The 15,048-nt window shown below is 39.5% G+C and overlaps 1 protein-coding gene across 1 annotated transcript in view; it reads left to right on the top strand.

Annotated features, from left to right (window-relative positions):
- The window catches only part of LOC136842589 (son of sevenless homolog 2-like), a 553,642-nt gene that overhangs the window by 291,120 nt on the left and 247,474 nt on the right, over nt 1-15,048 (top strand). The window contains 1 exon segment of the mRNA XM_067110139.1: nt 2,029-2,211. Coding sequence (XP_066966240.1) covers nt 2,029-2,211 — 183 coding nt within the window.

Consider the following 15,048-nt stretch of genomic DNA (forward strand, 5'->3'; position numbering starts at 1 on the left):
TATTAGTCGTTACATAAAGTTTTATGTATGAAAATGTGCGCAATTTCATGTACAATACAACAGAAAATAACTCATGGTTGTAGCTTTTATCAGTTTTGAAATATTTTTATATAAATCACGATAAATAGAAAACATTCGACTTTCATTCAACTTTAACTCGACCGAAATGGTCGAAAACTGCAATTGTAAGCTAAAACACTTACAGTCTAGTAATATTCAATCAATTAGCTTCATTTTTCAACAAACGGGAAGTCTAGCACAATATTTCGATTTATGGTGAATTTTTGAAAAAAAAATTTTTTTACGTCCGAGCGTTACGAATTCATGCATCAATTTGTGATAATATTTTCTCTGTGTTGCTTTGATCGTTTTACAATTTGTTATATACCAAAATCATTGCAATTTAGTGTACAATACAACTAATAAAAAATTAACTCATTAGCTTTAACCGTTGTGCTTACAGCGCAATTTGTATACAATTATGTAAGTTTTTTTTTTCGCTGTCATATATTCCAATATTTATATATGATAATGATATTTTTTCATATCTGATGGTTGCATACTAAACTTCAGGCAATGACAAAAAAATTATTAAAAATGAACTCTTAATCTTAAAAACTAAAGCGTGCTGTGATTTTTGAAAAAACTTTTTTCGCTTAGCAGCTAACTCACGACGCGCCGGCATACGGGAGACGTTTTTGTAAATAGAGGCTCGGCATTTAAGGGTTAATTGATCTTTGAGCTTTTTAACATAGATGAGAGGTCTTTAGTAAAACTTAGAAGATTGATTCAAAGTTTTGAGGATGAAATTCCTTGGATGCCAGTTATCACCTCTAATTTATGAATAAAAACCTTTGAGTGTGCCACAAAAAAGTTTGGAAGTGGGATTTGGGGTCTCATCAGACTAACTTTGCATCTTTGAAATGGGTCTGTGAGATTCCCATTCTGTGGAAGAGCCATGCCAGTAAAGGATTTGAGTTTTTCTAGATTATAATTTGGAGTTGACTCTGTAGCCAAGACTCAAACCCCTTCTCTTGGCTTAGCTGCAGTGACCTTTGTTCAGTGAAAGCAGTTCACCTTTATCTTAGAAGGACAAGAGATACCAGAATCAACTCTAGACTTTCTTATAACAGCTTCTTCCAGGAAACACATTTTAAAAACACCATCTCCCCCTGACTCAGGCAAGTTATACGTGAATCTTCCAGCAAGTGACAGATGACAAGGCTGTATCAGTGAAGTTCAAATCCTTGAAATAACTATTTCCACATTTTCAGTTATCAGAGACAGAATTTTGGAATTGCTGGCATCTGTCTCACATTAATGGTAAATGTTATCTTGAGTCAGTAGGCACCCGTTCATTATAAGCAATTTATATTACACTCACAGTGCTCTTCCCCTCTTGTTCAACCTCTCATACTGATCAGAGAACTATCATAGTTCCCAAGTTCTCCATGTCACTTGTAGTTGATAACCAATATTTTGGGCTTTCAGCAGCTCGAACCTCACACAATTGTGATCAAGGTTATGTGTCAGGAACGGGTTTCTGTTGGAGAAAAAGTTTTTTTTTTTTAATTGTTTTCTTTTCCATACAGATTCATCACTCACATACCTAATACCCTTTTCTTAGCCCGACCAATGTCATAACTATCATTCCAGACTATATGAAAAGTAAGGCATTTAACTACTGTGAACCTATGGATCCAAGTGACACAAGTGTAGTACTGGTATCACAGGTCTTTTGGTAAGACAAAACTTCAGGGTCTAGGACATTTAAAAGATCATGAATTACGGCTGAATATTAGTGAATGGGATTGGACTGAAAAATCTATTATGTTTCATGAAAAATAATATTACCTACCAGTTGCTTCTAACGTATATTTTTGGTCAATTAGTTGTCACATCTGAAGAGTTGAATAAATGGAATCCTACTCATGTGATATTGAAACAAACCTGATACAGGAGTATTTATATGCATCTTATTTTAAATTTAAATCCAATCATATATTATTGTAATTATTTTTCTTCCAGCCTGATTATGCAAAAGCATTGTTAATGCTCCATCCCATAGAAATTGCTCGACAGCTCACGCTCCTAGAATTTGAACTCTATAGAGCAGTTAAGCCATCTGAGCTTGTTGGCACACCATGGACCAAAGAAAACAAAGAAAAACGCTCACCAAACTTGCTCAAGCTAATCCACCACACAAACAATGTAAGTGACAAGTTATTTTACTAATATGGTGTTTGGTATTTCATGTTTTGTGGTGTACCATCACGCTAATTTTTTCTTCTGTGTTTTCATATTTTATTACTGAATGCCCTTAAAATTTGAAAAATATATTTATAATATATTTTTTGCTAAAAAATTGGATTAGCTACATAAAGTATCTATTTTGGCAATTATCCCAGAGGAAGTGGTTCAGCGGCTGAGTGGAATAGAAAGCGTTTATTTGGTAACTGGGAGTCTGTGGGTACAACTTTTGGGTAGTATACCTAGCATTAGGAATGTATGTAATTTATTCATTATAAAGATGTTATTTTGTCTTTATATCTACTGGGTTCCTCTTGTTGAATACCCTTTCCTTCATTTCTTGTTAAATACAAAATTAAAATAACAAATCTTTAAACCAATGCAGTCTCATTGGTCAAGTGCACTGCAGTGTTACTTCTTTTAACAAAATACACATAACACTACCTGATTAGTCATGATCTTGTTCTGCATCTAATCTTTAATTTTCTTTCTGTATTTTATTTTTACATGTCAGATATGTTCATGGAACATAGTGTTGGTTTAGCTGTCTTTTGTATGTTCATGCATTTATAAACCATCGTTCTACATATGCCTTCATCAGGAAAGGCTGCCTTAGATATGCATGTCTTATAATTGAATAAAAGATAATGGGGCAATTTTCAGTAGATAAAGCATGCATCATATTTGGGGGAGCCCTTCCATTCACTGGAGGTATTTGCTTCCCCATTTAATTATCTTCCATACCTAAATGTTCTTCATGCAGTGTCTATTATGGGAATTGTATGAAGTGTCATTTAACAGTACTGTGTAATTTTTATATCCTCGTTTTGATGATTATTGTAGAAAACTGTTTTTGGTATTACAGTGTTGTTATATGGTTAATACTACTGATCCTCAAATATGTTGAAAGCAGTCAAAGACAAAATCAAAAGAATTGTATTTCTAGAGAGACTTGACCATTCCAGATACCAATTATACCAGGATTTTGTCTGAAACTTTATTGGTTGGTCAAAGATTCCTCTTGATATTTACAAAATTTTTTTTTTCAATGGGTAAAAGGACAAGGCATTTCAAGCAAGACAGATGGTTAGGTTGTCAGTGGATTCACAACATGCTTATTTTTATATAAAGAACCTACCAAGTGATTACTTAGCTAACAATTATCCGTGCACGGCATCCTAATTCAAAACTCGTGGCAGCATGTCGGTTGCAAAGCAGGTGACGGGCCCCACCCACCTCCACGAGGGAAGCCAGGAGTATTATTCTATTTTATGCCACGCTCTAGACAACACCTCGTTCTCAGAGCTCTTGCTTTCATGATTCGCCGGTTGTTCTTAGCTTGCTAGAAGTGGGTGAAGTATTCACTTTATGCTGTGGCTTCTGTTGGTTTGTGTTTGCATTATCTTAAGTACCTATTAGTTTAGCCATGTTGGATTCTAGTGCTTCCAGCCGTCGTTTCTGTAGCAAGGACTATAAGACTAGATTACTTAAGAGTTGCTATGATGCACATACCATGTGTACTAAGCACAGGGGCCAGGTGTGTTCTAGGGAGAGTACATGTTCTGAATGCAAGGATTGGGATGGTTGTATTTGGAAGAGGCTTGAATCCCATCTTATTAAACTTGAGAAAGATAGGCTTAGGCAGGTGGCTGCTTCTGCTGTAAGTAGGGCCTCTGTGAGTAGAGATTCTTCCCCTAAGCCTAAGCAAGACTCTGGTCTTGCTCTTCCCTCTACCCCAGGACATACTCCTCTCTCCCATCCTCAGTCTTCCCTCTCTTCCTCCATCCGCTCCTATGCTTCAGACCCTGATGCCATTGTCAGCCTAGAATCTAGAATTGAATCAAAATTCGATAAGATGATCAGTTTAGTGGTGAATTCAGTTTCAGAGAACGGGGTGTCCCTACATGTCCTGATGGACAAAGTGTTCAACGACAAAGTCTCTTGTGACAAAGTGCCAAGTGAAGTGTTAGTGGAGGAGGTGTCCCGCTCCCCTGCTCCTGAGAGAAGACATACCGGAGGTCCATGGGAGGCTGGTGGGGTTTGCCAATGGGTTACTGCCCCCTCTGTCGAACCTGTTGCTAGTTCCCAGGCTTCAACCAACGACTGCCGTTGGAAAGGCATGTCACTGGATATGTGCCGACTGACCTCAAGCTCGGATTCAGGTTCCGATTGCGGGCGTTGTAGACGCTTCCTGGATTCATCCTGGCCATTGAAAAGGCGTGCAGATGACTCGGCTCCTGCTCCCCCTCTGCCAATCAAGTGTCACAGGGACACCTTGGATATTCTACTCTTGTCTTGCAGCTACGGGGTTGATCCCTCAGTGTTCGCTTCTTGTCAACTTCCGGCACACCCTTGGGATTCTCCACTGCTGGACTCGCCTAAGGATTCTAAATGTCAGAAGCATCAGTCTCAGTGCCTGTTGCCCGAGTGTCTGGCTCAACTCAAGACGCTCACTCCCGGGAGTCCAGTTCCGACTCCTGTGCTCCCAGCTTCTGCTCCCGTGCCCCCAGTTCTGGCTCCCGCGCTCCCAGCTGCCTCTCCTGTGCACCCAGCACTGGTTCCCGCACACCAGGCACCTGCTTCTGTTCGCCCAGCTGTGGACTCTCACCACGCAGCACCATCTTCAAGACATCCTTTCGGACAACAAGTTCCCGCCTTGGAATCGGACATCCCCTCTCTAGCCATCAAGGACCAATTGTCCGAGATCTTGAGCTCTATTTGAAAAGCTCCCACTGCGAATCCTGTTCAAGATCTGTCTCTTTCTCTGGTCTCTTTGGACGAAGAGGGTGCAGACCAAGACGCTTATCCACCCACGGCTTATGCGTCTTTGTTTCCTTCTCAAGAGCTATTCTGCCTTCTTTACTCCAGCTACTCCTTCTCCTGCCTCTACCTTCCTTATGTCTTCCCAAGATAGTATTTTCGTCTTCCTCTAGGAAAGCCATGAAGGAAATTGATGACTGGCTCGTTGAAGAGAGAGCAAGGCAAAAAGCAATGTTTGTGTCCCCCCATCTGATCAAGAGAAAATATCGGCCGTGCGTAACCGGGGAGGCTCCCTCCTTGGGGGTCTCTGCCTCTCCCCAGGGGATTTCTCTGGACTTACTGACTTGTCTCGTTGGTCAGCCTTTGCCTCAGCGAAAGTCTTCTTCTCGTCTTCGGAGCTTGATCACCTAGTCTGAAGTACTTAGTTTTTTGGACTGGACAGTGGGAGCTCTTGCTAAGAAGATTGAGAATTTCAGGGGATTAGGTGATCTCTTCTCAGCAGACCTGTTTGGCGTCCTTTCTTGTGCCGATAAAGCCATAAGAGGTGGCTCTTCGGAACTCGCGTCTCTCTTCACCTTTGGAGTTCTTAAGAAAAGAGAACTTTGGTGCTCCTTCGCCACAAAAGGAGTCACATCTTCTCAGAGACCCACCTTACTGTTTTCGCCGCTGGACTCGGCACATCTGTATCCACAGTCAATGATTGAGCATATCACATCGCATCTGCAGAAGTAGTCCATACAGGATCTGCTGGCATAGTCATCTCAATGCCCCAAGAGTTCTTCGTCCGCATTCTTCGTCCTGGAGTTCATCTCCACTTCAACAGCATCCTTTTTGGGGGAATAGACCAAAATCTCAAGATAGACCTTGCGCCAGTCTGTTTTCAACCCAGACACTCCAAGAACTCTAAACTTCCGCCCAAGAAGTGAGCCGGAAGTCCTTTGTGCACCAGTAGGAGCCAGACTTCTCTTGTTCTGGGAGAAGTGGGATCTCGGAAGCAGAACCATGGATCGTCAGAGTGTTAAAGGGGGGCTGCTGCATCCCGTTTTTGGAGAACCCTTGTTTAGTATCCTCTCCCATCGCCTTGACGGCCTACTCAAAAGGCTCAGAGAGACATTCAGCCCCTTCGAAGGAAGTATCCTCTCTCTCCTGAAGAGAGCCATCAAGGAAGTGGAAGACGTTCACTCTCAGGGCTTATACAATCGTTTGTAGTTTCCAAAGCATCAGGAAGCTGGAGACCAGTCCTGGACGTAAGCACCTTCAGTCACTTTGTAATAACAACAAAGTTCAGGATGGATTCCATTTACCCAGGCGATTGGATGAACACGCTGGATGTGCAAGATGCATATCTTCATATTCCCATTCATCCAATTTCCAGTTTCGGTCCCTCTGCTTCGGCCTCTCCACGGCACTCCTCTCACCGAATGGCTCCATCTAATCGGCATAAACATCAGCCTTTACCTGGACTACTGGTTTCTTTGATCACCCACAAAGGAAAAGTGCAGGAAGAACCTTCAGACAACTCTATGGCTTTCCCAAGATCTAGGAATTCTTCTAAATCTTCAGAAATCCCTGTTGGTTCCGACACAGGAGATTCTTTATTTGGGGATGATTCCCAACTCTTGGACTTTTCAGGCTTTTTCATCCCCCAAGAGAACCACAGACTGCCTACAGACAATTTGCAAGGTCCTCTCCCTTTCGTCATGTTCAGCCCGTCAATTGATGAGCCTTCTAGGGACTCTGTCATCCATTGAGACCTTTGTCACGTTGGGCAGACTACATGAGAGTTCTTCAATTCTTTCTCAAAGCCAACTGGGACAGGAAGACTCAGCCAGACTCGGTACTTTTTCCCGTCACTCAGGAGTTAAAGTTGGATCTTTGGTGGTGGGTCCCTGAAGGAAGATTTTTGCAGGGGAGATCCCTTCTCCCTCTGAGCCCCAATCTAGACTTTACTCAGATGCTTCGGATCTGGGCTGGAGAGCTCTTCTAGGGGATCAAGAGGTCTCTGGGACGTGGTCCCGGAGGAGACTTCCCTTCACATCAGTGTGAAAGAACTGAAGGCCGTTCATCTAGGCCTACTACATTTCTCGTCGTTGATCCGCAACAAGACATTGGTTGTTCATGCGGACAACGCCACGGCGCTGTCGTATATCAAGAAACGGGGCCACTCATTCCTTCTCCCTATGCCAGACTGCAAAGGACCTTCTTCTTTGGGTGCACCAGAATCAAGTAACACTGGTCACTCGCTTCATCCAGGGGAAATTAAACGTCCTGGCAGAGGAGCTGAGCCTTCGCAAGCAGGTCCTTCCTACCAAATGGACCCTGGACCACAGGACTTGTGTCGACTTTGGAGATTGTGGGGCAAACCCTCCATAGACTTGTTTGCCACCTCAAGAAACAGTCGTCTTCCTCTCTTCTGCTCTCCAGCCCTGGACCCCATGGCTTGGGCAGTGGACACCATGCTTCTAGATTGGTTGGGTCTGGACCTCTATGCTTTCCTTCCCTTCAGCTTGGTCAGGGAAATACTCAAGAAATTCGTGTCTCACCGCAACGTCTCAATGACACTCGTGGCACTGTTCTGGCCCACGAAGGAATGGTTCCTGGACCTTCTTCGTCTTCTGGTAGACTTTCCAAGGCTGCTTCCCCAAAAACCGTGGCTACTCAGACAGCCACGCTTCAGGAGATATCACCAAGGGTTATCCAATCTTGCTCTGACAAGCTTCAGACTGTCAGGAAACTCGTCAGCGCGAAAGGTTTTTCTCAAGAGCAGCTGCAGAAGCTATTGGGAAGTGCAGACAACAGTCTACTTACAACGTCTACCAGTTGAAGTGGACAGTATTCCACTGATGGTGCCTCAGACATCACATCTTGTCTTCTGAGGTGTCTTTAGCTCAGATGGCAGATTTTCTCCTGTACCTGAAGACTTCTAAGAGTCTCTCCTTGTCCACCATTAAAGGATAATGAGCGATGCTTTCCTCGGTTTTCAAGCACAGAGGTTTGGATCTTTCATCTAATCAGGATCTTAATAACCTCCTTAAGTCTTTTGATATGTCCAAGCAGAAGTCTGATTTAGTGTCTAGGAACTTGGATGTACAGTGAACCCCCCATATTTGCGGGTAATGCGTTCCGCACCCCCCGTGAATAGCTAAAGTCCGTGAAAACTTAAAACCCCTCTAAAAACACTTAGAACTGCCTATTTTGATAAATTAAACACAAGAAAAACCCTCTGAAAATGCTTATACCTGAGTATTTTAATACTTTTATCACAAAAAGTGCATTTATTCATGAAAATATGAAAATACAGTAATTAGTGAATATTTCTCAGTGAAAAATACCGTGAATGGGCGAATTTCCTGCGAATAATGGGTAGATATGTTCCACAAAGAAACCCACGAATGTGTGAGTCCACGAATCGTGAGAACGCGAATACGGGGGGTTTACTGTAGTCCTTAAGTGGCTTTCAGACCCTCCTTTCGAGCCTCTGTTCCGCCTCTCTCAAGAATCTTTTGCAGAATTCCCTCTTTCTATTAGCCCTGGCTACGGCTAAACTCGTAAGTGAGCTACATGCTATCGACAAGAGGATTGGCTTCTCCCAAGGGGATGCAGTTTGCTCTTTCACTTTGGGCTTATTGGCTAAGAATGAGGATCCTTCTAAGCCTTGGCCTCACTCTTTCCATATCAAGAACTTAATGGATATTCTGGGCCCAGATGAAGAAGAAAGGTTCTTAGCCCAGTCAGATCATGAGATACTATCAGCTTAGGATGGAGAAGATCAGAGGCCCCTCCAGCAACCTCTGGTGTTCTATCAAGAATCCTTCTTGCCCACTTTCTAAGAATGCCTTATCGTTCTTTATTCGAGACCTGACCTCCGAAGCACATTCCCGGATTCAGGAAGACACTTTTCCGTTGATCAAAGTCAAAACTCATGAAGTCAGAGCAGTAGCCATCTCTCTCACCGTCAAGCTTAATTTATCCCTCTCTTCTATTCTTCAGTCGACCTTTTGGAGGTGCAAGTCGATCTTTGCGATTCATTATTTAAAAGAAGTGGAATTAGTATTTGAAAACTGCAGTACCTTCGGACCTTTGGCATTGGCTGGCATGGTATTGGGGGAAGAAGCATAGGAGAGATCCTTTCTCTCTTTTGTCTCTTTGCCTGGTTATAAGGATGTTGAGTTTTTGGGGAGCCTGAGGGTACTTTGTACCTGGAGTGCCCACCAGTTCTTTGGATGGGTAGTGGTTTTTTGGTTGTGTCAGGGTTGGTGACAGATGTTCTGTGGTTTGTTGTTATGGTACTGCGCCCAGGGCAAGGGCATCTTTTTTCCTGCATTATGTCTTGTCAGCAATCAGGCATATCCTCCGTTGCAAGACTCCTACTGATGTAGAGGCGACTCTTGTCTCACCACCGCGCCACTACAGGTTACGATGAGCACCAACCAGAGGCAGCATTCATCTGCTGTAGCTCTTACCAAGTAAGGAAGTGACAAGCACTGCTTCAGTGCTAGCCAACTTTTTCTAGATCAAGTTTTTTACCATGCTTATTGTGTTGAACTAGAATAGTCCATTAATCTCAACCCCCTTGCAATGTGGGATTTGGCTAAGTAATTGCCTGTTAAGTTACTTATATAAAAATTACATTTTAATAATAAGATTAAGTTTTATATAAACTTACCAAGTAATTACTGAATCAGAGCCCTCCCTCCTCCCCTGTGTTTCTCTTGTTCATGGACTTTGCGGCAATAAATAGAATGACACCGTTGGCTTCTGTCTCTCCCTTGCTCCCGTTGCAGTGGGCAGGGCCTGTCACCCCCTGCTTTGCAACCGACGTGCTGCTGCGAATTTTGAATTTAGGATGCCGTGCGAGCATAATCGTTAGCAGAGTAATTACTTGGTAAGGATATATAAAACTTAATTTTATTATAAAAATGTCATTTTTATTGAATTCATCACACGACCCATCTGCAGAATTGACAGTTCTACAGTTATGTATATTATGTGTGTGGGTGTGGGTGTATATATTAATATTATATATATATATATATATATATATATATATATATATATATATATTTATGTTTTCCTTTATTCATCACGGCTTACGTTTCGAGATCCTTGTCTCATCCTCAAGGCTAAAAATACAAAGTAAAATATACAAATACAGCAAGAAGATTTAGGATATGATTACAAATAGAATATGATAAAGTAAAACATCAGTAAAAAAGGTAAACCTAAAATAAAATTGTTAAAAAAAAAAAAGAGAGAAATAGAAAATTTTAACTAACAGACCTTGCTCCTTGAAGTTCAGTTGCTGTATGAAAAACAATAAACATAAGGTGGGGTGTGGTTTAAGCTATATACAGGGGGCGTGGACGAGGAATGATTGTTCAAAGAGGGAACAAGCTTTTTGATCGCTAACGATTCAAGAATAGGGAGGTGGTGTTCTTGTTGACTGGTTAATATAATCTTAAAATCATTATAGTTTATTTTACTTTTGCATCGTTTTATGTGGTTTCTAATATTGGATGTTTCGAGATTAGACAACTTGCACCCAGTGCAAAAGCTAACGCCAATATGTGCGTCACATCTGACTTTAAGCAGTCGGCGTGTGTTTCCCATGTATGTCAAAATATAAAACACTGTTTGCTCATGAAAAAGCATTTCAGAATAAAGAGAAAGAGACGCAGAATAAAGAAATTGTTAAAAAGAGGTTGAGACGATTCTAAAAATAGATCGGTTGGAAGGGGGGAGAGAGAAAGAGAGAAATTCTCTTACAACTCAATTTTTATGTAAACCATTTATTTCTCTTTTTTAAGGGTAATGTATTAAGCTAACCTTTAAATGAAATTACTCTAACTTTAATTTCATTTAAAAGTTAACAATAATTTGGGAGTATGATTAGGGTCATATTTAGTGTTTTAAACCTTAGAAATAAGCATTTATTAGCATTTTTAGAGGCCATGCCAAACTTCATGAAAATTCACCCTGGGCAAGGGTTCTGGAACCTAACCTCACGTAAGTTCTTTTTATGACTGTGTTTATATTATATATATATATATATATATATATATATATATATATATATATATATATATATATATATATATAATATATATATATCAGGATCCATACAGAGGGGTCAATTAAGAGTGGGATGAAAAACGACCTATTGTCAAGTCACCTCCTCACGTGAGACCCCGTGAGGCAGGTGGCGCTCAGTAAATGATAGGCGCTAATTCCTTTCTCTCTTTTATCTTGACTTGTCTACCCATTCCTGATACTTTTTTTTTTTCTTTTCTACATTCATGCTTTCATTAGTGAAACTCAACTCCAGTTAAGACTTTCATATCCGTTATTTTGGTTATAAGTAAATGATCTTAACATTAAAGTACTGACCAGAGGAACTAAAGGTAGTCATCAAAAGGGATAAGATCTGAACCATTTTAATCTCCCGTTGGTTTGTATCTTTCTTTACTTTTTGGTTAAGCTCTGATTTCTTTAGTAAAACTAAGCTTCAGGTAAGGTTTTCATATTTGCTTGGGTCCCTGTGTCTATAAACATAATCTGATTATAAAAGGAAAACTAAGAACTGACATGAGGAAATTGAGGTGATATAAAACCAAAACCATTTTAATCATATATTTTATTGTACAGTTTCAAAAGTCTAAAAAAGAAAAAACATAGTTAACATATTCACAATTTCATAAATTTTATTTCCATTCTACGACACTTTCTTTTTCTTTTTATCTCTCACAATTGCTTTGTTCAGATGTCTCATCCGAAAGAACACAGAAATTTTAGCAAAAAATGCTGTCACATCTTTGGGAACATCAGCTCCCGATAATTCCATTTCTGAAATTAGTGACTTTATGCAGTCTTTGCCTTCTCTTAAAGTATCACCATGAGCAGCAGTGAAAATTTCACTCATGATAGATAACCGAGAGATGAAATCATCAGAGGGAGCATGAAGTCCGCCCATGTTAATAGTACTAAGCCATGATTTTTCTTTTTCGTTAGCCTCTGATGCCTTAACTCCTAAATGAGGATATTTCAATCTAAACTTCTTCACAATATAGCCTCCAATGTATCAAAGAGATTCTTCTATCACTTCAGATATCAATCTCGTCTTCCCCTCTCTCATTATTAGGTTCCTTGCTCAAGTCTATTGTGTCCTCATTTTCTTTTTCGAAGTCACATTCTACTGTTTTGAAAAAAAAATACTTGTCAGGCATATTTCTACAGCTAGTTCTCTCTCGCTGTCTCGCATTGCACTTGCTGGAGTTTGCTTTTGCTGGTTAAGGATATCAAATTCTTCTACGCATTCGGCAGGGGTTTTTTCACTTAACAGCGCAATGTCTTTCCCTAGCAAAGTACTTTCTTAAGCAAAATTTAAAGTATACTGAATTAGGATTTTCATATGGCCCATTCATTTGACATACACATCCAAAAAAGTGTTCAAGTACATCCTGATTCAGTTTTCTTGTAGGAATGAATTTAACGCCATATAATTTCTTTACCATCTCATATAGGCCTATCAGAGACTTGCATGACAAAGTCACTCCCTTTTGAAATTTATACATGCAATTAAATTGTGAGTTTGCCACCTTCATGGTTCTCATGGTGTCCATCATTTCATGCAAAACATTTTTCTGTTCTTCATAATCAATTCCAAAAGCATTTTGGGATGCCTCGTCACCTTAAACAGTACAAGAATTCATGATATCAAACCACTTGTCAACTAGTGATACGAACTTTGCAGTCTCATCCCAATTACTGCTCTCTAACAGGCCTTTCTTACCCAAAAATGCTATTGCATTTGCAGTTGTGCTGGATAACAGTTGCACTGCCAGTTTCACACGTTGCTTTTCTTGTCCAATTAGGTTAAAATGACTTTCATTTAATTTGTAAGAAAGGCCATATTCTGTCTTTCTCTTAATACACATTTCACGAATGGCAGAATCCGACACAATACTGCCATCTTGCAATTTGAAACCCGACTTGATGAAATTATTCCTTATGAGTTTTATGAGATGAGGTGCATCTGCAAAAACAAAGATGTCCCTGTCTGCACTTGGATTTTTAAAAGAATTTGTCATGGGTTCTGCAGATACTTCCAAATTTTTCCAGACATGGAAATTTGACAAACCCAAATCATGCACTAATGCAACAACATGATATTGGCTTTTTCAACACTTTCTATTAGAGTTAAAAGAATTTTCTGAACATTTGATTCATCAAATGCATAATATACTGGTTGTCTCCAATTACCTGTAAGTCCCCTTACCATGACAACTTGCACTTTATTATGAGGTTTATACATAATGTCGACGGCTTTATCATAAGAATAAGCTTTTTCTAAACTCATTTCATCCATGGACATAACTGTAATTGATGATAAACTCCCCGCTTTCGCTTTCATAAAACACAACACAGACATTAATAACCCTGGCCCACAATTAAAATGTCTATTCCTGTTGTTAAGTGTGGAGACAGAGGGCAAAGGGATGCCTTTTTTTTTTCTCTTAAATATTTGTAGCACTTGGGGCTAAAACTTCGCAAATTGAGAGCCAAAGCAATATCTTTATCGGACCAATTATGAGAATGTTTCTTATCAATTAATGCATCCATGTGAGTCTCAGTAAATATAGATTTAAGTATCACTTTCATCTCTTCCCTAGTATAAGACTTCTCCTTTACACGTGGAGTGCTCTTATGTTCTCTTGCTGCTTGCAATTGCCTCCTCAGTTCCAGTATCTCCTCTTGCATTTCCATCTTGACCTTCAAAAACTGTCTAATGTAGTCTCACTTCCTCACTGGGCATAACTGGATTGTCTCTTCCATTGGACGTGGTAGGTCTATCGCAGTTATGCAATTCCTCTTCACCGACACTAATCAAATCTTGAACAATTTTCTTCATTTCACGTCGTTCATAATTCATAGACCTCCTAGGTGGTTCTGCCGAACAAGTATCTGGAACAGAGTAAACGAATATTAATGATAAAATCACTGTTGGTAATTATTTTAATACAGCAAATAAAACTTTATTCCTTCTTAGTGCATAATACTTTTCATGGAAATATCTTTTAATGGAAATATATAAACACATTGATTGTTTACAATTATCATTATTGATATATATATATATATATATATATATATATATATATATATATATATATATATATATATATATATATATATATATATATATATAAACTATTTAAAAGTGTCACATAAATAGTAGTAATGCAGTTTCTATATTAAAGGAAGGACAAAACAAAAGAACTAAATAGAGTAAGGTGTGACCAGAAAGAGATTTAGGAATTACACATATTATTTATTTCATGAAAAGAGCATTAATGTTTCATTCACTTGATAAAGGATTTTTTTTTTATTTTATCATTTGCTTTTGGTTGTGTGCTGTACTTAATTTCTGTGTTTTTCGTAATAGAAATATATTTATTTTCTTGGCAAAATTAGGTTTCAACATAAAATTTATGAAAAGTACAAATAAGTAATTACCTTTGGGCAGAGGAAGAGATGGAACAGCATCCTCCTTCAATATCCGTTGATTCTTGGGTCTTTCTATACCAAGGAGACGTGACTTCATGTCGTCAGCAATATCTTTGCAGAAATGTACAGAACAAAGCATGGCATGATCTGGATTAATCTTGTCTGAGCGTCGACATGCTTGTATCCAAGCATCCTCGGAAAACAAAAGAAACGAATGTCGTGATTAAACTCTTTCTTTTTCTTTTTCGTATTATAACAACCATAAACTGCACAATTGTTTGGTATGGTTAGGTAGCTTTTCTATGTTTGTGATTAAACAAGAAACCTATATTTACAGAGACGTTTACCTCAAGACTACATGTTAGTGAATGAAGCATTGAACAGGACTGTTGGCATTTATATGCCGAGATCCTAAGCAGATTGTGGATTAAGGACTATAAAAGATCCCCAGAGACAGGATAAACATATAAAAGTAGGGTCAGAACCATAAAGGAATTCCTCAGAGACCGGATAAATATAAAACAGAAGCAGAAG

This window comes from Macrobrachium rosenbergii, chromosome 10 (assembly GCF_040412425.1).
Source record: "Macrobrachium rosenbergii isolate ZJJX-2024 chromosome 10, ASM4041242v1, whole genome shotgun sequence".
Lineage (NCBI taxonomy): Eukaryota > Metazoa > Arthropoda > Malacostraca > Decapoda > Palaemonidae > Macrobrachium > Macrobrachium rosenbergii.